At 38.1% G+C, this 23660-nt stretch overlaps 1 protein-coding gene across 1 annotated transcript in view; it reads left to right on the plus strand.

Annotated features, from left to right (window-relative positions):
• Positions 1-14194, plus strand: part of VMP1 (vacuole membrane protein 1) — a 60163-nt gene extending 45969 nt beyond the window's left edge. The window contains exons 9-11 of the mRNA XM_009581960.1: positions 354-415; positions 11997-12099; positions 13400-14194. Coding sequence (XP_009580255.1) covers positions 354-415; positions 11997-12099; positions 13400-13543 — 309 coding nt within the window. The 3' untranslated portion in view covers positions 13544-14194. The remainder of the gene's footprint in view (positions 1-353; positions 416-11996; positions 12100-13399) is intronic.
• The last annotated feature ends 9466 nt before the right edge of the window (positions 14195-23660 follow it).

Here is a 23660-nt window from a genome sequence, read left to right on the forward strand (position 1 = left end):
TCTGCACAGTGATGACTGTTTTTCCATTAGAACATTGTTGACAGAGTAAAGTGACCTTGAGCTTCTGGGAATTTAAGTTTGGGGAAGATGCGAATGGTTAGTAGCACAGGCTACAAAAACATTGCAAGAAATGAAATCTATGAGGAAATAAAATAATAAAGTAAACAGCTTTTCTCTCTCCTCTTTTTGAAAAGTATTGAAAAATAAAGATCTTGAAAGAAAAGAGAAGGGAAAACTATGTGTGAGTGCTGAAGAAGCCGTCTGGTTGGAAAGGAACATAAATTGTTGTACCCCATTGTCTCTGCTTCCCTTTTGATCAAATGTTTCTCTAACTGATGTTTTCCTTCCTACAGAAACTTTTCGTTATTATAACATTCAGCAAACATATAGTGGAGCAGATGGTGTCCCTAATCGGGTGAGTAATTCTTTAACACAGTAATACCTTTGCTCATTAAGTGGAAAAATACTGGAGGAGTCAAATTAGATGTGCGGAAAATTGTGCTTTGCTTCGAAGTGCAAGCTTTGGCCAACACATAATTTAGGTCTTATTTGCAACTTCATTCTTCACCTCAAAGGCTTCAAGTACTTCAAGAAACATAATAGCACTGAAGGTCAGACGGCCTGAATATATAGTACCAACAGCTAACTTTCACCCAGAAATACGATACAGCTCTTCCAATTATAGATCGCTACACTTTTAGCTGCAAATAGACTGGTTTTTTATGGACTTTCTTCAATGTTGTAGTGTGATCCTATGACAAAAAATGAAAGAACTGTTGTGATTTATGCAGTGTCCCAAGGTGACAATAAATATCTTCCATAATTTGAACTACCTTATACATTTAAAATATTAAATCTCTCATAAAAAGTCTGAATGAGAAATTTGGTGTGTAGGGTTTTATCTCCATTCTATTAAACTTGGTTTTTGATAGGAGAAATGATAGTTTTCATGGATAAACTGTTCAGATTTTGAGAAAGTTTGTCTTTTTTTTTTTTTTGGCTGAGTTCTTTAGTAATTGATTACTATTTTATTTTTTAAGTTAAAATCTCAGTTTAAAACAAGAAAACTAAGCAAAAACCCAGCTAACAACAGTTAGGGGAAAAAAAAGACAATTAAAACAACATACTTACATGTTGCCTCAGTGGGTTTGAATGAAGATTGGACACTGATGATGAAGTGTTAGATTTTTGCCTCACATCTACCTGTTCAGTCATGAAATTCTGTGTAATTTTAGAATCCATTGTTGATGTTAAGATTTCCTGCCTGGTAATCTAGCAAATAACATCGCAACAGTGCCTCTCTAACCATACAGAAGCTTCATAAACTGCTTGAATGTAAACAAAGTATGCAACTTCATTAATTTAAATGTAGGCAACTAGATCGAATTATATGGATTTCATAAAAAATTCATCCTTAATTGTTCAAAGGAACAATTGTGTTCTTGAGGGGGGGAAGCTACTGCCTGTTTTCAGTACACTGATCAGATTAATGTCAGGGATGCAGGTTTAAAGTTTTAAATGTGAGTCTCTAACATTTAAATAGAAAGCTTTATTGTTGTGGGGTTTGGGGGGGGGGCAGGGTTTAAGCTAGATACTTAATATGGATCCATAAAATAAATTCTAAGGTGTTTCTACTTTTCCAAGGTCTTTCACTTGTTATATGGGGCAAATTGATTGACACTTTGCTATCCGAACTGTACTAACTATTTTCACATAAAAACCAAAAAGCCACACTCCTCAAGAACAGTTTCAGGGGAGGAATGTCTGGAAATAATTCCTTTTAAAATATGTAAACTTGAAGTAGTAATGCTATACAAGGAAAAAGGAGTGTCAGAAGAAACATTCTAGGGCATTTCACTAATGAAACAAATCCTGACTTTAGTACTTCCTGATCTTCTGATTGGGTGTCCGGTTTGTAACGAACTTCAAAATTAATTTGTCGCTTTGAACGTTTAAAAAAGAAAAAAAAAAAAAAAAAAAAAAGTGGCTACTTTTAACCATCATTAGTTAGCTTTTCTTAGTATCAATCACACCAAACAATTTATTACTAACTTTTGATCAGCACTGCTACTAGGTAAGGTATATTTCCAAAGATTTACTCTCCTGCAAATCTTTGAGCCAAAACTAGTAGTTTTTTCCTACTTCATCTGTCTTGGAGATAATTTTGCATCGAATTACTTCGAATGCATTCACAAGACCTCTGCTGGATTCAGATTTTATTAGATGGTTGATGTCAGAGTTAAAAAATGTTCTCGGGAGACAGTAAGATTTTTGGAATGTCCTGGTATCCTTGACTTTTCTCAAGCTGTCTGCTAGCATTACCTCATCAATTTCTTTTAGAGCAGAGTATAAAACATGTTAAACAATAGCTTGCATTAAGTCCCCTATTATTAAATTAAAATCTAGTTCTATTTAATGGTTGGTAACTTTATTTTAATCAAATTCTATCCAACACAATGACTTAAGACTTTTTTTTGTCTGGGATATTGCTCATACACAATAGGAAATGTCTAGGCACAATACTTTAAAATAATGAACATATTAATATACAGGATAACTAAAATCTAGACAGAAGATTAAGTTATGAGATAAAGTCTGAGAATATTTGATTTTATAAGCCAGAGAGAATTTCTTGATAACTATATGAGTCTTAGTCAAAAAGCAAAAATGATTCACCTGCAGACCTTGCCCATAGCTCAGTAGTTGTTTACTTCTGTTACTGGATGCTGCTGGCGTTGCACACTAAGCCTGCCATAACCAGGCTGTTTTAATATAATTTAGGGTAATTTCATTTTACAATTTTGTCTAGGTCTCCATTACAAAATGATCATAAAATACTCTTTATATGAATTAAAGAAAGAAAGAAAAGGAAAAGAAAATGTGGCAGGAAATTAAGAAGCTGTTTACAAAAAATTTTTGAAAACATTGGTGGTAGCTAGTGTACAAAAAAAAAGGTCAGAAGGATGGGTGGTGGCAGCAGAAGGCAAATGGCAGCTCTGCTGCAGCAAGCCATGCTAGAAGGAACAAGGAGGCATGGGTGCGTTTAAGAAACTGAAGTTAGCAAGAGTCTTGAAAGCAAAGCTGAAGAGGATTACAGAGATACTGGTAGCTCACATGAGGCTAGTAATTATCAACCTGCTCTACCAGTTAATAGTTTAAATTTGTATTATTGCTGTCTAAAATGCTAGAAGAGGATAATGTTTTCTCTCAGGTTGTATTATGTTCATAAGCTTTTGTAAGGAAAGATTGTGTGTAAGAGTTTTGTCTTGTATTCTGTCACTTAAAGAAGAGTTTAACTTACTGATCGTCCATGTAAAATAATTTTGTGCTGGTTTTAGGCCAAACCTAGCCCATTTAAAATGTTTAATTATCATGTGTGTTGTGGGTTTTCTTTTGGCTCTTAAATCTTTCAGTTTAATTTTTTTTACCTACAGCTGCAGGATTGTTTATGAAGTCACACTAAGCATGTTGCTTTTAAGCATGATCATATTTTCTTTGAAGTGGCAGTTTCAAATGCGGATTAAGAACTCCCAGAAAACTGCTAAAAGAAATAGTTCTCAAAGCACACATCATCCACAAAACTGCCTGCCATCAATTCTGGGTGAATGTTCAGAAAGAAAAAAATCTATTTTGTTTTTTTTAATTCAGCATGCTCTGCTCATATTTTGTGAAAATGAGCTAATAACTTTAGAACTTCAATAGACAACCAAAAAAATCATAAACATGTTTTATATAGCATTAGACAGCACGTGGCCGTCACCTCAGAAACATCTGAACTTCAGTGGCAAGTGGTACGGCTGCATCCCTTTTGGACAAATCCCACCCTGCGGGCAGAGAGATTCCCTCTGACTATTGTTAAGTTAATGATAAACTCAGGTAGGCTGCAGAAGGTCTTAATTACAGAGGCTGTGATAGTTACTCAAAGGGGAGGCATGAACACTGAGAAGTGCTCATATGATGCACCAGGTATGTTATCTTCTAGCAAAATGAGTGAACAACTGCCTGTAGCAAACAATGCCTTGCTAATTTTAAGAGGCGTAGAAGCTAATCTATTCAGTTAATGAACTGAGTCAATAAACTAATTTGAAGTTTAAATAGAAGCCAGTGAAATGGATGTAAAATAATTGCATACTTCCACAGATTTTTAAAAGTTAATTTGTTAGTGCCGTGTTCTGTGGGTGAGACATGTTATCAGTGTGCAGTGTAATTCACCAAACTCAAACCTCAAAATCTACCCCAAAATATCAGTACTTCCGAAGGGTTTCTTAACCTGGTATTTTTGTGGAACAGATTTTCATGCTTATCAGCTATGCAGGCCAGTTTGAATCATTGCATGTCTTAAAGGAAGAACAGTTTTTTGGTAACAGGTAGTTGAACCATTGCCTTGACAAACCAGTTTGCTGCTATTTATTGTGCCATAATTCTTTGCTTCACAACTTAATCTCAGTTGATTCTTGTAAGGAGCGTGATGTTCCTTTCACGAAAAAAGTACAAATGAAATCATGGTGACTGATGTAACTGGAAACTTTGCTTAAAGATTGTATATTTTTTTCAAAAATTATATACAATATAGGTTTAGGCTATTTCTTCAGAATGTAAGTCAAGAAGCTGCAGTGATAGAAAGGGCTGCACCAGAAACCAGTTGTCCTGGGGTGGGAAGAGCCCTTTTTCTGATTCACGTGGTGCCATGTGTTTGCCTGTGGTTTTTGGGGTCTTCAGCAGGGTATGACCCCGTAGCATGGCCTCTGCCAGCTCATCTCCACTGCTTCATGTTGCTCTGCTCTGGGCAGACCAGCGTCGAAGGGGCCAGGCACAATCTGCCAACCACACCTTCTGACTTGGTGGACCTTTGTCTTGCATCTATTGCCAGAAAGTCCATATCCTGTTGAACTGGCGTCTTCATTAAAGGATATTTTGAAAAATAGGTTCCAATCAATATTTAAAATAAAACCTGTGTAGTAGAATTCAACCAAAAATTACCTGAGGTGACTGAGAACATGGATAACTGAGCAGTGACTTCAAAATCTCCTGAGAGAAATGCTGCTGGAAGGTTACACCGATACACCTGACATTTCTTGGTACAATAAATCAATGGCTCTCCTCCCAGAAGTATATCAGAAACCTGTGGGACTGCGCCCTCATAATACCCCTGTACACAATAGATCAGCTCTGCACAAAAAAGGCTTTAGCGTCTTGAAAGGGATGCAGATGTGGATGAAATTTGAGCAGCTTTGGTGTTGAAAACCTTCCAGTGGATCACAACAGAATTATAAAAGTTTATTTGCAAAAGGCTTGTAGGATTTAACTCTGAACAAGCAAGCTTTTTTTTCCTAAATTGTGCACAAAAATATATCTTTAAAGTACAAATAGAAGTTCCCTTACAAAGAGCAGTATTGAGCAGTTAAGAACCAGCAGTTCAGAGATGTTGCAATTCCTATGTTTGAAAGCATCGATTTTAACATGACAGAATGTCCCAAGAAAAAAATGTTTTGCAGACAGCTTGGTTAACGTGGGTATTGGAGCGTAGCTCCAGGTATAAATGACGTCAAGCGTGTAACAATTTTAGCTTAGTAATCTTCAAATACGGTATTTTCCTTCTTCATCTCATCAAGCAAGTGAATCTGCCGAGTAGCCTTTTAACCCCCCAAATGTTTCTGTTGATCCTGACCAGGAACCAGATTTATTTTCTGCAATTTTAGAACACTGAACGCAGATAACACCTGAGTTTCACCAGCTGCTCCGAGGCCGGAGCGGCGGTGACAGCCGCCCGGGGCTGTGGCTGCTCCCGCGGTGACAGCCCGGGCTCGGCTGCGGAGGCTCCGGGTTTGCTGCAGCATCGTCGGTCGGGGCTGAGTCAGGCTGAGGTCCCCTCTGAGTCACTGCAGGGTCCTGGTCTTGGCGGAGCCTCGGGGAAATGGATGGTTTAAATACTGTGAGAATCTTTATCAGCACAGGAAATGACAGCTCATTAAAGTACTAACCGTTAAGCCTGTTTAGATCACTGTCTGGAAAAAAATTAACCATTGAAGGTTCAGATAACTCGCAGGAGGAAAGGTGCTCTGTTTAGACAGCGAACAGGGTACGCAAATTAATCAGCTTTGCTAATTGTCCCGTGGCATAAAAATATTTCCGCTGGAATCTATTTTTCAATAGTTCATCAAATGTCCAACTTTCAGAGAAGTTGATACCGTGCTGGAGCAGAACTTCCAGTTTCTTTTGAGGGAGGGATGGCTAAAATAACCACATGTGGTGCCTCTTCCTGCATGCCGTGTTGCTTCTGAGCTTCAGGATGGGTTTTTCTTGTGTTCTCACAGGGGAATGGAGAAATGTGAATCCAGTACAGAGAAACTGTGTGGGAGGAATGGGTGTTGGGTGTGATGATTTAATGATGTTTTGCATAATTGTTTGGAAGGTGAAAGCCTTGCTTTGGCCCTCTGGCCTAGCTGTCAATAGCTAGTCCGATTTAAATAAATTATTAAGAAAAGAGTTGGAGGTACTGGGAGGGAGGTCTCCATGCCAGCACACTCCCTCCTTCGTTTGTCACATTCTTCAGCGCCACTTAACTCCCTTTTTTGTAGAAGCAGATAATCTCTGGCCTTGGGCCATGCTTGCTCCAGGACCGCAGGCTGAGATACTGGATGTGTGCAGGGTTCGTGCTGACAAAACGCACAATGATGTTTTCCTCATGGTTTGTTTTTCTGTTGTTTCAAAATTTCTTTCGCTGTTGTCTTCATTTTGAATTGTAGTGCTGGCATTTCCTAAAAGGATGTTTTTCTATAGCTGGACTAACCCAAATAGCTGAATCTGAGCAAAATGTGTACGACCCTGTTTGTCCCCAGACCCTGAGAGGGCCCAGACGAGGACAAAGTGTGCATGCCAGAGTCTGACAAAATCAATCCCCACGTTAACAGTTAAACGGTTTTTCCAAATTAACAGCTGTGGATATTAGAGAGATCATCCATAAAATGGGGTTGTGACTCAATATTGCATCACCTTTCCAAGCAGGGCTTCGGTGTGTTTCAGCCTGGGAGCCTGGTGGCTTGTTTGCACCATCTATTCAATTATTGTGTTCTCCTTTCCCTTCAGATTATTATTTCCATGATATAGTCCATAAAATGGACTTCCATGGTTTCAAACCCGCAGTGCTTAATGTTTCTTGATCATCACAACTGGGGACCGATTCCAGTTGTTCATACGAGCTGCTGAATAGGGTACAAAATTCAGAACTGAATGCCACTGAACTTCCTATTTATATTTTTAATTTCCATCAAAATAAATGGAGTTTAAGAACTGCTTAATCAGCTGCTTAATCACTTGCTGATAGAGGCCTTTTAAAAATGAGAAACTTTCATCAGCAGTAAAAACCCCACCATATTAATGTTCCTAAAATGTGGGTCTACAATGGCAACTTCAGTGTTTCTTGAAAATACTTGCTAATTCTAACATTTTTCTCTGAAAAAGTAGGCGAATATGCACATGTGCAGAGGTTTTTATAAGATGGGAACTTTATATCCTAAATTGTGGACTGATAGATTTTTTTTTTTGTGAAATGTTAGCACAATAATACAAAAATGCAGCATTTGATAGAGAACTGTACTTCAGCATTTAGCACAGCGTGTAATTATTTGAGCGTTCACAAACTCTAAAAGCATAGGTTATGAAATTTCAATAACTCAAGAGTAACCTATACTCTTAAAGTATAGGTTGTATATTGTAAGAGGAAAAATAGGCTTTTCAGAAGTGCGAATATCATGATTAAATGGTTTTAAAGAAGTGTTTTTAATATTAGTAAAAATGCAATTGACTGAAGTACTGAATAACTTTCTCCTTTTTGTTAAGCTGGCATAGAGAATTTTTTTTTTCCCGCCTTGTGGTGTGGTGCTTCATCCCCGTCCATTTGAAAAAACTCCTACCTGTGGTTCCAAAGATTCTGTTAAAAAGATAAGTTTCCCAAAAATTTTCCCTACCACTTCATGACTAGTGACATGCATTTGAGGTTCAAATATTGACAGTCATTCTTTGAAAAGTAAATTAATAAATTGTACAGTGTATTTTAATAAACACAATTTTGCTGTAATTGGAATAGAAGTTTTAGGACTCATACTGTCAGAATCTGTACATGGTGTAATTTTTAAACTAATCCTAGAACAGCTTTGCTGAATCTCTGTAGTGTGGTGCTTCAAATAGATGTGAAGTTTTGTTTTATTTGTTGGGGGAAAAAAAGCTATATAATTTTTGATTTGGGTAGAAATTGTGGCTCTTAAAAAAAAAAAAAAAAGCAGATGCATCTGTTTAATTACAAATGCCAGGTAATACTTCTGAAACCAGGCTTCAGCAGTGTTTTGTTCAGTGAAGCAAAATTCTTAATGGGTGTTTGTGTTGTAGTACTAGAATGCAAGTAATGTTTTCTACTGAAATGTTATGATTTTAATGAATTTAGGCTGTACCAAAGGCTAGTGCAATTTTTTGGAAGTCTGTTTTCAGTTTCAATTCCTTGTGAAAGATTCAATTTTAGTAGAGAATCAGAAATGAATTAAAACAAAAAATGATGTTTAATGTTAACTGTTTCTAAAATTTCTTCTGAATCAAAATTTCTTCAGATGTTTTTTTTCCTCAAAGAAAAAAAATCCAAAGCATTTTTTTTCTGAATCTTGTGGTAAAACTGTAGCTCGTCTTTTTGTTTTTCAAGTAAATTTTGTTGAAAGGACAGAATACGCAGGAACAGCACCTCTCTTCCAAGCAGTGCATCCTTGTTGCTGATTAGGTGCAAAATTCATTAATAACAATGATAGCAACTGGTGAAATGTGTTTCATGGCTTATGTTGACAGACAACTTCTAGTGAATGACCTTTTTTTTATTTTATTTTATTTTTTAAATTGAAGCCCTTAAGCAGCTCACTAAGACCTACATGTTAAGCCTTTAAGAAGAGAGAGCAGGTTGTGTGTTTGGGGCTCTTTGTGTGTTTTGTTTTGGCAGATAGAGACTACAAAGTGTGGATGAGCGAAGTTCTGTTGTGCACTAAGGTCCTTTTATTTTCTTATCCTTTCATATTCTTTATTTGAAAGACAATAGGCTTGATCCTTCAAGGAAAATGCAAGGAATTGGGTTTAGATTGTTCTACAAACAGGGTTATCTTCCAGCCATCTTCCCTTCTTAAGTCGGATGTGTAAATATGCCTGTGGTTTGCATCTAGACTCCTGAAACTACAGCAGTCTTTTGAAGGTGTATCTTAAAGTCATTGCTAAGTGGCGCAGAATTATGATGCAAATCTGCTCCTTCTGCCTGTGTACCTGTGTCTGGTTTGGGTGTAATCCTGGAAAATTTATACTGAAGTCTTCCCCCTCCTCCTTTGACAAGGACAGGGTTAGTGAGTTGAACTTCACTAGGTTTGCAGGGGGTTACCGCTCACTTGTTTGTAATTAAATAAAATGAAAACTGATTTTTAAGACTGCTAGATCTACGATGATGGCTATGCTGTGGATATTAGGTGACATATATGTTAGCTGGTTGATTAAATGATTGAATTTTGTCAAAAGAGCACAAGTAACCAATACTGCCCCACTGAAATGGGATTCAAGAATTTTATTCCTAGTACTGTGGATTCATGGTTTTCTAGATGTTACTCTGCTTCATTTTACTCCTTATTTAAATTTATGCACCTTTTTTTCGGTATTAAAGTCTCTGCGAATGTGCAAAACATTGCAGAATTTTAGAATCCAAGGTTCTTGCATTCAGGATCTTACAGTTCTTCAAAATAGCTTTAATAAAATGAATCTCGTGCACTTAATTCTTAGTCGTGCTCACAAAAGAAAAAAAAAAGCTGACTATTTTTAGTGAAAAAAATTCTGAAATACAGTGTTGATGCAGCAGGATCTCTTCAAGCCGTCTGAACTTGGTTTTCATGTCTTTGTTCTGTTGTTTAATGCTAGTTGGGCACTGACTTAGTTCAGTTTTCAGAAAAAAATGGAGGCATTTGAACAACCATTCTGTTAATCATTCATCTCTCATCATTTAAATATTCATTTCATAATCATGCAGAAGTTTAAAAGTAAACTATTACCTCTCAGTAGCTTTTCCGGGCCTCCAAGTGTCATCTGAAAAAGAAAAGAAACCTCAAAATGTAACTCATTTTTAAAACTGACTCGTGCTGATCAGCGAGTCATTAGGAGAATTTTTCCTACGAATAAAGTCAGCTTCGTGAGGGACGGTTCTGAAAAACTGGAAATCATTTGTGCAAGTCGACATATTCTTGTGTAAAATGTGTAATAGACGTGCTTTAGTCTCTGCTTTTTTTTTTTTCTCCCCCCTGAAATTTTACCAGTCCAGGCACAGAATTTACTCACCCAGTTGTATCATCGTGATGGTGAATCACGAGGGAAGCAATCTTTTTTTTTTTTTTTGTAAATATGTTCAAAAAAATTATTTGCCCCTGGCTATTGAAGGAAATAGATTTAGTGGAGGAGAGCGAGCTACTTTGTTTCTTCGGTCTGTGCATTTTCATAAATTCTTAAGATTAGAAAGCTGTTATTTTTTAATTGGGCTTTAGCCTGGAAAAGGGAATATTGTGTCAAATCAGGAGACTGAGGAAAATAATTTTAGAGACCTAGCCCATTCGGAGAGGAGATGATCAGTTTGTAAAGCTGTCTGTGTGTGTCTTGGTGTCTGAAGCGTGTTTTATTAAATCCTCCCTGAAGTAGTAGTGTAAAGAATCAAAACTGTAGTGTTGAAATTTAAGTGACTTTTTTTAATGTAGAAGACCATATTAATTTCTTTAAAATTAAAAAAAAGAATTTGAAATCTCTGTTCTTTTTGAAATTAAAATGACATTTGTCAGTAATGGGAACTCTCCTGTGGCTGGAGTTAGGAGTGTTGGGGTGTGTGTGTGGATCAAACCTTGGGAGCCTTTGGATTGTGCGTGTGTTCTCACCACGCCAGCTCAGCTAGTGTTGTTGCTAGTGGTAATTTCTTCTGTATAGTATTTAAGTTTTTTTTTTTTTTTTTTTTTTTTTAAAGTGTTGTGACAATTATTAAAGCTCCTTGGACCTCCTGCTAAATAGCATGGTGTATAGATTTAAAGAAAAATTACCTAAGTCGTTTTTGATTAAAGTCTGGCTGGGCTGTGGTATTTGCAGAATGGAAGTTGGAGGCTGCTGTGAGTCTGTCCAGCGTTAACACCTTTACGCCTTAGAGGTAGGAGAGGGTTCTTAGTTCCAAAAACGTATCCGTGATCTTTCTAACGTTAATGTAAGAACAAGGTGTTTAGTAATGTATTGTAGCTTTTGTGCAAGTCATCTGCCATAAACCATGGCATGATTCAGAACAGGGTTCATAGTTCCTTCTTTGTTCCTTTGTTAATCACTGACTTGTGGGAGGCGCCTGCAGAATTTGCTAATGCATTCTTTTTGGGTAAGGATGACGCACAGATTGTCCTAATAAGGACTTAGTTTGAGAAAGGGGCCGTCTTCTTTGAGAAGATAGGGGCAAGTCATAGGGCGAGCAGTTTCTTTTTTAACTGAGGGATGACACAAGCACAAGTCATTTCCTTATTAATCGGTTCAAACCAGTTCTTACAGGAACTGCTGGTGATAAATGTGGGACTTCTCAGAAGTCATTCATTTTATTCTCAGCACTGCACCAGTGCACAGCCTCAGCTGGCTTCTCCCTGGCTTTAAGGAAATGCTCTAGCTCACAGCTTCTTTCTGTGTTACCAGCAGTGTATTGTCACTGGTTTGCTCTGAAATATTTTTCTTTTTAAGCACTTTTTGAGGATCTGGGGAGATATGTCCCTTTCAGAAGTATCAGATAAAAAGATGAAATACACTTTATTTCGTGGTTATCTGCTTTCTCAAGTAGTGATGCCCTTCTGAGCTGTAGCTCAGTCTGAACTTTGTTCTGTTTGGGTCAAAGTGGTAAGTTTAAAAAAAAAAATGTTTTTTGTTTTTGTTTTTTTTTCTCCCCTATTTTGTCTTGCTCTCTGGGATGAACTTTGCATCAGTGCTATTCCAAGTATAGGTCCTTCTCTTCAGAAGCCATTTCAAGAATATTTGGAAGCTCAGAGGATAAAACTTCACCACAAATCTGACAGTGGCGTGCCACAGGTAAGAACCTCTCTGCCTCCCTCCCCAATTAATTTTTCCCTTCTCCAGCTGTCTTTTGACTCACCAGGTTTGCCGATGTAACTCTTGATTCTGTTTTTCAAAGATTGCAGTGGCCCAGGGAATAGATAAAAATCTGATTTTAAAAGCAACCTGGGAATTAAAAATAATACTGTAATGGTATGCAACTGGACTTAAACCTCTTGGAGAATAAAGAAAACAATAAAGTAAGGCCAATGGCACGTCTTGCCTCTATATTAGCTGCCTATTTTGAAAGAGAAATTTAAGCAGAAAAAGGTTGCATTTACATGTGAAACGGTAACAAACTGTGTGCAGCATCAATACTTCAGAAGCCAGTCGGATCTGTGGCTTAATGGCCAATAAGAGAAACAAAATCCCCAAGCCTTTAGTGTTCGAAAGGAAAAGAAAAATACAGGAAAGAGTTGGTACAAAGGGGCAGACGTGTCCTTTCATACAAAGTATTTTAAAAAACATACTCTGAATTTTCAGTGGAGACAAAGCAACTTTGACATGAAATTCCTTAGGATACTAAGGCATTTTTAGATAAAATCCATTAATCTAACTCGCACTTCACAGTTAATACTTGTAGCTCCTCTACATGTTTCTTTGCCCGTTTCTTACCAAAAAGGAGACTAAATTAGGGAGGGTCAGGCTGGAATAACTAAATATGCAGATTCCTTTTATGCACATTGAAGTAATTTTTGTGCAGTGCATTGCTGCCCTCCTTTGACAAAAAAATACAAGTTAAGAGTAGCCATGGAAAACGCTCGAAGTGGGACTGCCGAGGTCATCGCATTAACTTCTAGTGACACCAGAAGAATCGGATACTAATTGGAAGATAACACAGTATATGCAGTTTAGGAAAAAAACATTGTTAACCAATGACCTTATTGTTTTCTTTGCAATGAACACGACAGGGAATGACAGTCAGGCGTTGCTAATTCTGAACTCTATGAATTGTTAGCAAAGACAAAACAATACTAGGAATAATAAATCACTTCACTAGCACACTAGTAATGATCAAGGATTCATCATCTGCCCTGCAGTGTATTTGGCAAGCCCTCCTGCATTGTTTTTCAAGGGACTAAAGTCAACTTTACAGAGAGACCTGCAGGAATCCTGTGAGCTTGCACTTGGTTCCTGTTTTTAATTTGATAAATTCCATAATTAAAAAAATGGTTAGGCTTTTCCCTTTCACACCGAAAATGGAGAATTCTCCATTGTGCTGTCCACTAATCTTCATCATTTTCCTCCTTCTTCTGTTTTGTCTTTGTCTCTTCAGGGGGAAAACTGGCTGTCGTGGATGTTTGAAAAATTGGTGATTGTCATGGTTTGTTATTTTATCTTATCTATAATCAACTCCATGGCCCAGAGCTATGCCAAACGACTGCAGCAGAAGATGTACTCTGAAGAAAAAACCAAATAAGCTTGGGAAAAAAACCTTGGAATGGGTTTTAGCAGACACGAAAAATGACACATCTTTCCATATGTTTAAAAATCAGCATTATTCAAAATGGGGGAAAAGTTTTTAACATCAATTTTCAACTATAACAAGTTTTTATTTAATTTTGAAAGTAATTTGGATATTAGAGCAGACATTCATTGACAAACTTATAAATGTTAAGGTAAGGTATAAATGCTTTACATGTCTGAGTTGTATTATATGGGATGGACTAATGTTGAATGGAGTTTAACACAAATGTTGTCCATCCAAATTACTTCCAAAAATGTTGATTTAATACTCTCCATTTCCTGATTTAACTTCAGACTGCCCTAAGGGTAACTTTTTATTTTGAAGGGTGGCTGTTTTGCTTTTTCCATAACTTTCAAGACCATCAAAATGTATATAAATGAATACAGATCGGATACAAACTGTTGCATGTCCCTCATGGTAAGGCTATTCCACCTGAATTCTCCAGTGTCCCATTGCATTGCACGTGCTCTCGGTTGGAAAAGCCACCCTCTTAAACTTCATGATGTTAGCACAGATGATTGATGTCAAAATGCTGAAGCTGACATTTTTTATTCTGTATATTTAGAATGAAGATAAAACTTTATAAAGTCATCTTTGATCATTCCAGAATTTCTTGTGTCAGTCTTTTTAAGCTGTTTCTTTTCCTGTCCACTTTGTATGCTCAGTTTCTTTATTAAGCCTTAATCCCATGAATCGCATGCTTTACTCATCCTTCCTGCACAAATGGTGCTGAAGCCCTTTGTCCCTTTTTCTTCTTTTTTCTTAAGAACTTCTTACTTAGCAGAAGGAAGTAGAAAGCATGTCACTTCCTTGAAGTGTGGCTCACTGGTTAAAATAGGCAAGTTAAATAGCTAGCGATATTTGTTACCATAAATTCTTCTCAGATGCTTGCCACTGATCACAGCACCGTGGGCAATGAAGGAGAAGAGAGGGGGGAAGAGTAAAGATTCCAGCTGAAAACAGATTTGATGTCAATCCCAGCAATGATGCAGAGAACCTTAGAGAACCTTAAATTCAGGCTTTTTAAAAGTCAGATATTTTTAAAACATTGTTATGAATCAGTGTGTGTTCCAGTTCTAATGCAGGTGAACATAACCAATACTAAAATGGATCTTTTCCCTCTTTAGTAAGTAGATATCCATTCCACTGCTACTGTATATATGTTAATTTGAACTACTGCTTTTTATTTTTATCCTAGGGGTAAGTAACAAGAATTAATTTGACTTTCAATTAGTGTTATCAAAAGGTGGCATATGAGCACAAAGTAGGTTAGATCTTGCTCTTGCTTAGGTTAGATTTATCCCTGTGTTAGGTTAGGGCAGGTCTCGAGCAAGGTGTGGGAATATGTATTTTGTTCAATCCTGCCTGAATGTCCTCTTGTGTTGCCAACCGTCGTGACATCTCCATGGCTGTACCATCCTGTCGGATAGCTTATCAGACTGATGTTGACTGTTGGATCTCATGGCAACAACAGTCGGTAGGCTGTCTGACATTTTGGTATCTTTCATCTGACCGTTCGCTCATCCATCTCCAACTGTTTTCATTGAACATCAATAGCATATAAATGTTTTTAAGTTTAGATGGAAATGAGTTCAGAAGTCATGCAGTGCAGCAATCTACATAAGAAACATCTTTTAAAGTTTCATCTCAGTTGTGTGTGAGGTTTGTAATGTTTCTCTTGTATGCTTCATATATAACTTTAAACAATGTTACTGAATGAATGGGGAGGCTTTTAATAGGGACTTCTCTCAATAGAGCTGCTGACTAGATTAGAGTTAAATATCTAAAAGTCTAAGTGCCGAGAGGTAGTACAAGACAGTTAAAAGCACAAAGGCCATTCATTTGCCCCTGCTGCTTTTTAAAAGATGAACGGTATTTCTTAAATCTTGGCCCTAGCAGCTTTTTCACTTTTTGGCCTAAATATTGTCTTCAAAAATAACGTAGCAAAGAACTTGTCCTAATACAATCCACATTCAAAAAATCATAGTTCTATTTGATACTTCACTTTTTTCAGCCTACTAAAACTTTAATTTTGCACTTTATAAGAGATTACGTCAGAAGCTCTTAGTTGTTTGTTTCATTTTTCTTCAGGATACTTGGATTAGTGAAACAACTGTTTGCTACTTTCCCCAGTTTTAGTGGCAGCTTTTTTTCCTCAAATCTGCCGTTCGCTTTAGGGAGACTGGTATTTACTTCACACAGCTCTGGTAGCATCTTAAGGCCTTTCGTGAGAGTAAATTAAATTTATGCCATGTAAAGGCCCTTGTATGTTGTCAGATTGAAATGAGGAGACTCTGTAACAATAAGTAAAAAGAAAAAAAAACCCTCTTCCTAGAGCTTAAGCCAATAAACTATACCATTCTAAACGCTTTAGTGGTCTCCTTATAATTATGCCTCCTTGCCTACTGAAAAATCACTAGACAAATTGAAAGCTTTCTCCCACTTATTTCAATATATGTTTACATACATATAGTGTGAAATATATATATCTGTTGTTCTGCAACTCATGTTTGTATGTGTCCATTCCGATAAGCTATGCTGTTATTTTAAAGCTTTCTAATGTTATTTAAAGAAGGGACTGGTCATTCTACTTGCTTCTACCTGTTTGGCCACTGGGAGATAATAAGACTTGGTAAAAGGTAAAATATAATAGAAATGAAAGTTATGCAAGCCTAATGAGATTTGCAAACGGATAGTTTTATATTTGCTTAAATAAACAGATAACTGTTTCCCGGTGTTTATTTCAGCTGGATTGTTTCCATTTCTCTATATTGAGCTTGGTTGGTAGGCTGTGAAATTTGTTGTCCCAAGCACTCTACAACGAGTGTGAATCTAGAAGATACATCTGCAGCTGCATTTTGTGGCTTCAAAGAAGGACCCAGAGCCTTTAGCATTTCATCTGAAAACATGTATTTTACTCCCTTAATCCAAAGTTTCCTTTTGTTGTACATATTTCAGTTACACATTGGAAGCAGTCAGTCATCGAGTTTAAAGTGTGTTAGAGAAAAATCCAAGTGAGCTCTGTGCAAGAGGAATAATCTTATCATGGATCACTGTATTTTTAGCTGATTCTTCGAATAAAATATCTTGCTTTTTTTCATGGAATTACTGAAAATCACATGGAAGTAAGTAACAGCCCTTGTAACAACAACTAATGTTTGGTTAATCATCAAAGATTATTTTTTTAGTCCTCATCATCTGTGGAACATGGCTAAATCCGCTTTCACAAGCGCACTGTAAATAGGAAGCAAAGCAGAAAGTTGACCATAGCGCCAGCCTAGCGATTGAGAGAAGCGCATCAGCGCTGAGGTCAGGTAGGACTGCAGCTGATCCTCCTCTTAACCTGTGAATCGTGCCTCACCAACAAGGTACTTTGAAGGCCGTGTGAGATGTAAGCACGCTGGCGTGCCTCTCTCCCTGGCAGCCACGACGTACCCGATCAGGGCAAGAATTGTGTTGATGTAAGCAAAGCTAAAAAGGTCACACTGGTCTGTGCCAGGCCGAGCCAAGAGACCGGCACAGGCCATGTCAGGTTGAATCACCCAGTTCCACACTTCCCTCAGTTCCATCAAAACCATTGGGAAACCTCCTGCTCCCTTGTCCCTGCTTGTAGTTTTTTACCTCCATCCCAATGTCACACTGTTTCTTGTTAAAGTAGCTCCCTCTGAAATCACCCAGCTGCCTGTTCATGCTAAAAGATACTTGTCATTAATACTTGAAGATGGCTTAATGCTGTTCCAGAAAGTCCTTCCCTGCTGTGCTTTTGGGTTTCATTATTTAATTTATTAGAATCAGCCTCCCTCTCACTGCAGGCAGTGCTAATTGCAAGCATGAATACTGTGGATGTTTCCCTGATTATCAAGCACAAATATAAATATTAGTGAACAAAATTGATTGCAGGTGTAAAAATAAGTGGTGATTGGGTGTGTTCCTTGGAGGTAAAAGTAATTCAGTTTTCTTTGAAGCACATGGTTAAAAAATACTTTGTAATTAGCAGTTAAAAGATTGAATGTAATTATATATAAGGTAATTGAAATCGCTCTTCTGAGATTTAAAATTCTAGGGTTTTTTCTGTAAATTTTTTTTTTTTTGAGGGGAAGAAGAAAAAACAGTAAGTACTTTGCCCAGCCTTCTCCAGATTGCAGCACTGAGTGGAGTGTGAGAAGTGGGAGAGCAGTAGCCAGGGAGGGCTTCCTGCTGGGCTGACACCCCTGGCTGAGGGAGGTGGTCCAGGTGAGGGTTTAATTGCTGGAGCCTTGGTGGATTGCTGTAACCTCATCAGGAAACAGAGTGAAGCAGTCGCCTTCCCTGTGAAACACTCTGCTAATGCATTCAGAACTAGATTGAGGGTAAATATTTGCATATGCTCTTACAATCTCATTTTTAAAAGGATTATACTGAAAAACTCTTTGAGCCTGCTGTGACTTTCCTAATTCAAGTGTCTAATTCAGGGCATGAAATGCTAGCATTTATTTCTTTATCCGTTTCACTTGCTTGTTGATGCATCCACTCAGCTTTCATAAAAGGCAGCAAAATGCTGTTTTGGTAGTGGTGTGAACGGGAGAGGCTGTAACAGCCTGGGTCACTTGTCAAAAGAGTGAAAGGAGCTCAAATGCAGAAACTGTGCTCAAATGTCCAAGAGATGTCTGGCTGTGTCACCTTCCAGGTAAAAGCAAATGGGAAGAGCCCAGCCATCTGCGATGGGCTTCTTGGCATGTGTCAGGAATTCAGCAAAATGGTATTTTGGTCAAAAAAGCTGACTGGTACCCTGTGCTGAATTTAAAGTGAAGAGGCTGTTGAGCTGTGAAGTCATTCAGCCTATTCACTGCTAGTGATGTTCAGTTGTGGTAAAACAAATGTGCAAATGTGAACCTGTTAAATGGGCCAAGCTTTGTTTTACTTTGCCTTTAACACTAACCTTTATTGTGCTAGAGGGGTTTTTTTATTATTATTACTCACTTATGGAATGATTCAAAGAGCATTGACTACATTAGCATTAAATCAAAGGTCATCTTTTTTTAAACCTGATGCGATGAGCTGTTCAGATATAGGTAAGTGTGCTGCATCTTCCGTGTTTCAAGGGAGTTACTCCCAGCTTAATTGTTCTTCTGGTTTCCCAAGAAGCTTAAATGAGTTGCCCAGACAGCTGGTAATAAGGAAACTAGCTGCTATTTCCCGATGAAAGGCAAGAGATAGGACTTGTCAGCTCAGTGTATTGTTCCCTGCTCTGATAGCTGCCCTGCCAGCCAACACCCTTCTCCAATGGCCTCAGAAACTGCTTTTCTGCCCTTGTAAAAAGCACGAGTTGGTGTCTTTTCTCTGGTGACTGCTGCGCTGTTCCTGCTCGAGGGGTCCTGCGAGGGAAGGGCTGTGTGTTTAGTACACGTGATTTAAGGCATAATCCACAGGTTTTGGTGTTTTGGGTTGGTTTGGTTTTTTTTAATGCCAATGTGCCAGCAGGGCACGTAGGTCTGGTTCTGGCTCCTCATGAGAGGTGGTTGGAACTTTTTGTTTCCTTGTGGCCTTGGTAGTGCATCATTTAGCTGCTTTTTGCTATATGGAGTATTGCACTTATCTCAAAGGTATCTCAGAACTAGGCAAATTCTATGAATTACACCGAAGTGTTTGTTAGCCTGGTTTTACATGAGATTGTGACCACAGTTACGATTGATGATATCAACCTGTAGGTAGTTACCTACTGCCTTACTTGGGTACCAGCTAATCTGCATGATATTTCTAAGATCTAAGGCCTTTTCCCTGGAAGGTGGCATCGATTCGGCAGAAGATGTCAGCCAGAGCTCTAAGCTACTTGAGCATAGGCACCACCAGTGCCCGGTGTGCCTGGGGAGGTTAAACTCTGCCTCAAACCATTTGACAAAGTGTAAGAAATTCTTTAAGAGATTAGATGCATTTCCCAAAGCTTGTCCTATCTGCATGCAATGACCTTGTGGTACCTCTATTTTCCTTTCATATTGTCAGGGAAGAAGCTGGCAGTTCTCTTCCAGAAGCTGCTGCTAACTAAACCACATAAATACTTTCTTCGAGGCTCACACTTACGTGTAGAAACTGTGTGAGTTTTAAGGGACTGTGTGTCTTTCCTGAGACTGCATATTTCTTAGGCTCTTTCCATCTGTTGAAAAGGCTTGAAAAAAGTAGGTTTGCGCGCTCAGCATTTCATTTCTGTCTCTGAAAGAAACTGGACCTGCATAAAAGAGAAAAGACACATTTAGATTTACAACATCATACAAATCTAGCTCTGTTCACAAAATATCTCTGGTCTATTTAGAAACCATGATTCTCTCAGTGACTCTTGTTTGCTACAGCTGTTTTCTTTCTTGAGAGCTGTAATATTTAGGATATTTTCATAAAAACAGATTTAATTTCTCCCATTCCTTGATTCTTACGTCTCACCTCAGTCCAGCTGACCTCTCGTGACATAGTCACATGCATCCGTGTGTGTTGCATAAGAAGACTCTAGGTGGGGAGCAGCAAGGAAGAGAGAAACTTTTAAGATACCTGAAGCCGGTATTTAGTTAAGCTCAAAGTAATGGATGCCAAAAAATTTTCAAAGCAGTATTTCTACTAGATCTGTGCTAATGCAATTGGTGACTTTTAACTCTGTTGCCTCCCTTAAATTCTATATAAACCTGTCTTAAACACTTCTGCATGTGCGCAGCCACCACGTGGCACAAATCGCACTGCAGCATTTGTGCATGAACTAAAATTGTTAGTTACCCACGAGGAGCCTGGCGTTTTTAAGTGAAGTGTGGAAATCTGCCGTGCTATCATTTGGCAATAGATTTTACCTGTGACTGAGAGGATCAATCCAATTAAGTGAATAAGGAATGCATTTAAGTGTTGTTTGGCAGACCTGATCCTGAGAGTCCTAGCTTAAAACTGCCACCGATGTCTCTCAGTCCTTCTTGTAGCCCTGCCTGTCCTTGGTGCTTAGCAATTTTTGGACAAGTTCAGGCCTGTTGACTGGAGTTTTGTTCAGCTTGAACAGGACCCCGCGTGTACTAAAGCAAGTTCAGGTTTCTTGTATAATGTCATTGAAGAGTAAGCTCCCCTTTTCACAGCACACGTTAGGTTTGTATCTATTTTTCATCTAAGAATACTTCACTGTGAAAATAAATACTGATTTTGTGGAGAAGTCTGACTAAATCTTTATAGAGGAAAATAATGTGAAAACCTGAGTTAATGTCTGGTAGGGAAGGAACAGAAGCTTTCTTCTTGGGAGAAGAGTATTTAAATGGATTTATGTTCATTAGTTGCCAAATTTATGTTTTTAACTGTTTTATCAGTTGCATTAGGTGTCTTCACCAAAATTTGGCCTAGGAAGGAGTTTACCACGTCCAATAACTGCATAAATACAATTGCTGACTAGATGACTCAGAATCAGGTAGTAATAGAGGCTGAAGTTGCCCACAGTGGGGTGGGGAGGAAATTTCCCAGTGTTTTCTTTGCAAGTGGCAGAAATGCATGACAGCCAGCAGCAAGCAGTCTCACATGGAAATATGTATTCTTGAACTCGGTATTGTTCTGAGCCATCTGGAGAGCAGTAGCTCTGAACTATTGCCCAGCTCTTACCATACTTATTGAGGATATTACAATGAACAGCTACAGCTGCCCTTGCCAACCAAGTACGGAGTCAGTATTTCATTACACCTTCAGCGTGTGGGATAAGGCTGCTTTCCATTTGGCTCTTTCGGTGGTGTTCTGCTTACATGCTCCTGTAAATGATCTATTACATATTGGAGACTGCTGGGCAAAAGTTCAAATTAAATCATGCCATCTGACCACAATTACACCATTCTCAGGCAACTGAAGTGTATTTTTGTGAGCCTTTAAATAAACATTACACTGTACATGTAACCAAATATGTACAATAATCATTTTTGCAGAACGCACCCATTTAAATGCAAATATACCATATAAGATAGTATTTATTTCTCATCATGTATAACTAGTGAGACAAAAGCTCACAGCTCACTGAAGCTCAAGCAATGTTTATTCTGTCTTTTTTATATTAACCAGTGGCTTATTTTAGTTTCTCTACTTACTGTTCTTACTTTTAAAATAAGAATCTTGGCCTAGAGAGAGTCCTCATTTTACTTATTTTTCTATCTTACGGTGTAAAATTCCATATTTTAAAAAATTTGCTTTTAAGACGAGCAGACAAGAAGGTTTCTGCAGCCTGATTCACACAGATAAGTACAGAGGCCTGTGCCTTTGTTTTATACCCGTAGACTCTCTTAGAATTCCCTGTTTAGAATCTCTCAGGCTTGTGTGAACCATGGGGTTAAGGTTTAGACTTCTTCCATGATCTTTATCATGGAACACATTTATACCTCTAAAAATTTCCTTTAAATTTCCTAACGAGCAGAAGCAGCTTCTCTAATCTCGTATCTCAGGCTTCACCTTTTCCATGTGCTCCCTATGGTTGGCAGTAACATTTGTTTGAAACACCACCCTATTTGCAGCTGTTGGTGCTTCTGGGAAAGGGTTAAGCAGGTTCTGCTGATTCACAGAGGTAGGTGACTCATTACCCCACCCGGATAGAGGGGAAGTGGCTGTCTAGAGGGAGAGGATTCATACAATGTGAAATCAGAAGGGACCATTGTGAGCTTCAAGTTTGACTGAAAGAGCCGGAAAGGCTCTGTAGTTAAAATTCAGGATTATCAGCTCTACATCCAGGCGACTTAAAGGCTGGCTGAGTGTCCAGGCTGTGCTTCTGGAGCGTGGGCAGAGGTGGGGTAGGAAGCCCAGAGGCAGGAGGAAGCCTACTCTGGAATTTGCTGCCTTGGTAAGGCTGTGTCTGTGCTGCCCTTGAAAGCAGTGGAGGAAGGGCAGCAGCTCAATTCCTTTTGGAAGTTTTCTGTACCATATCAGATCCATGAATCACATTACTGATGACTCTTGTGCATTTTTTAAAGTGGTGTCCAGCAGAATGCAGACTTCTTTAAAGTACACTTTGACACCTGAGAATATTTCCTTTTGGATGTTTGGTCTCTCATTTCATAATTACCTACTAAATTTATTAACAAATGGAGAAGGACATGAATTATTCATTCAATACCCTTTTGTACCTTAATATTTCCCAGTAGTGTATCAGCTGGTAATTTGAACATAACTTCCTTCTTTCTTATTGATAAAGTCTTAATTGTTGTGGAAACCACAGATTTTTGCCCTTAATCTTGAGCTGTTTCAGTTTGGTATATCTGTGCAGGTAATCCTCTTGTAAGTTCCTTATATATTTACACTAAATTCTATCCTTTCTGTACTGGTAGTCAGTCTAACCTTATAAGCACCAATATATGCTTAAGTCCAAATAAATCTATAACTACATTAGTGCCCTGCCAAACAGTTACTATGTTTAAAGTATTCATAACAGGTTAATTTTTGTTCCTGTTCTGTTTGTGGCCAAATAAAAGTTATCCTATTCATTAAATGTATCTGCTATAGTTAGAGTCCTTGAATCAACTTCCAAGTGAGCTGCACCTGTCCATTACAAAAAACAATAGAGAGATTTGATGCATTGTTCCTTGGTTTATGGACATCCTGTGGGTAGGTCGCCTAAAACTAGCTTGGTCAAGGCCGCTGATTCTGTCATCCCTGCCTCAGTGAGCCATTTGCTTGTGTTGACCTTTGATCTACCTTATTAATTTTAACTTCTAATGAGATAAAGGCCCTCTTCCAGGCTTAGACTATTCTTTACATAATTAATTTTCTCAATAAAATAGAAAATGACTACTCCGCCTTCTAATATAATTGTAGATGATGAAAATTTGATAATAGCTATTCACTTCCTGTCACTTTGACCCTCTCCTCTCCACATCCTGGGGAAAAAAATAGAGGAATCCAGCCATAGATCAAAAATGAAGGCTTAGTTTGGGAAAGGGTGTGAGAATTTCAGAAGTGAGGTCAGCAGTGAAAAACACTAACAGGAAGAAGGCTAGAGATGCCTAAAACAATTCCTGTCAATCTCTTTTCCAGAGCAATGAAAGGCGTAATAACAGCTAATTCAACAGTTACACTTTGTTTTCACCTCTTTTTTTTTTTTTTTTTT

Source organism: Fulmarus glacialis, unplaced genomic scaffold, assembly GCF_000690835.1.
Source record: "Fulmarus glacialis isolate BGI_N327 unplaced genomic scaffold, ASM69083v1 scaffold13097, whole genome shotgun sequence".
In the NCBI taxonomy this organism is placed as follows: domain Eukaryota; kingdom Metazoa; phylum Chordata; class Aves; order Procellariiformes; family Procellariidae; genus Fulmarus; species Fulmarus glacialis.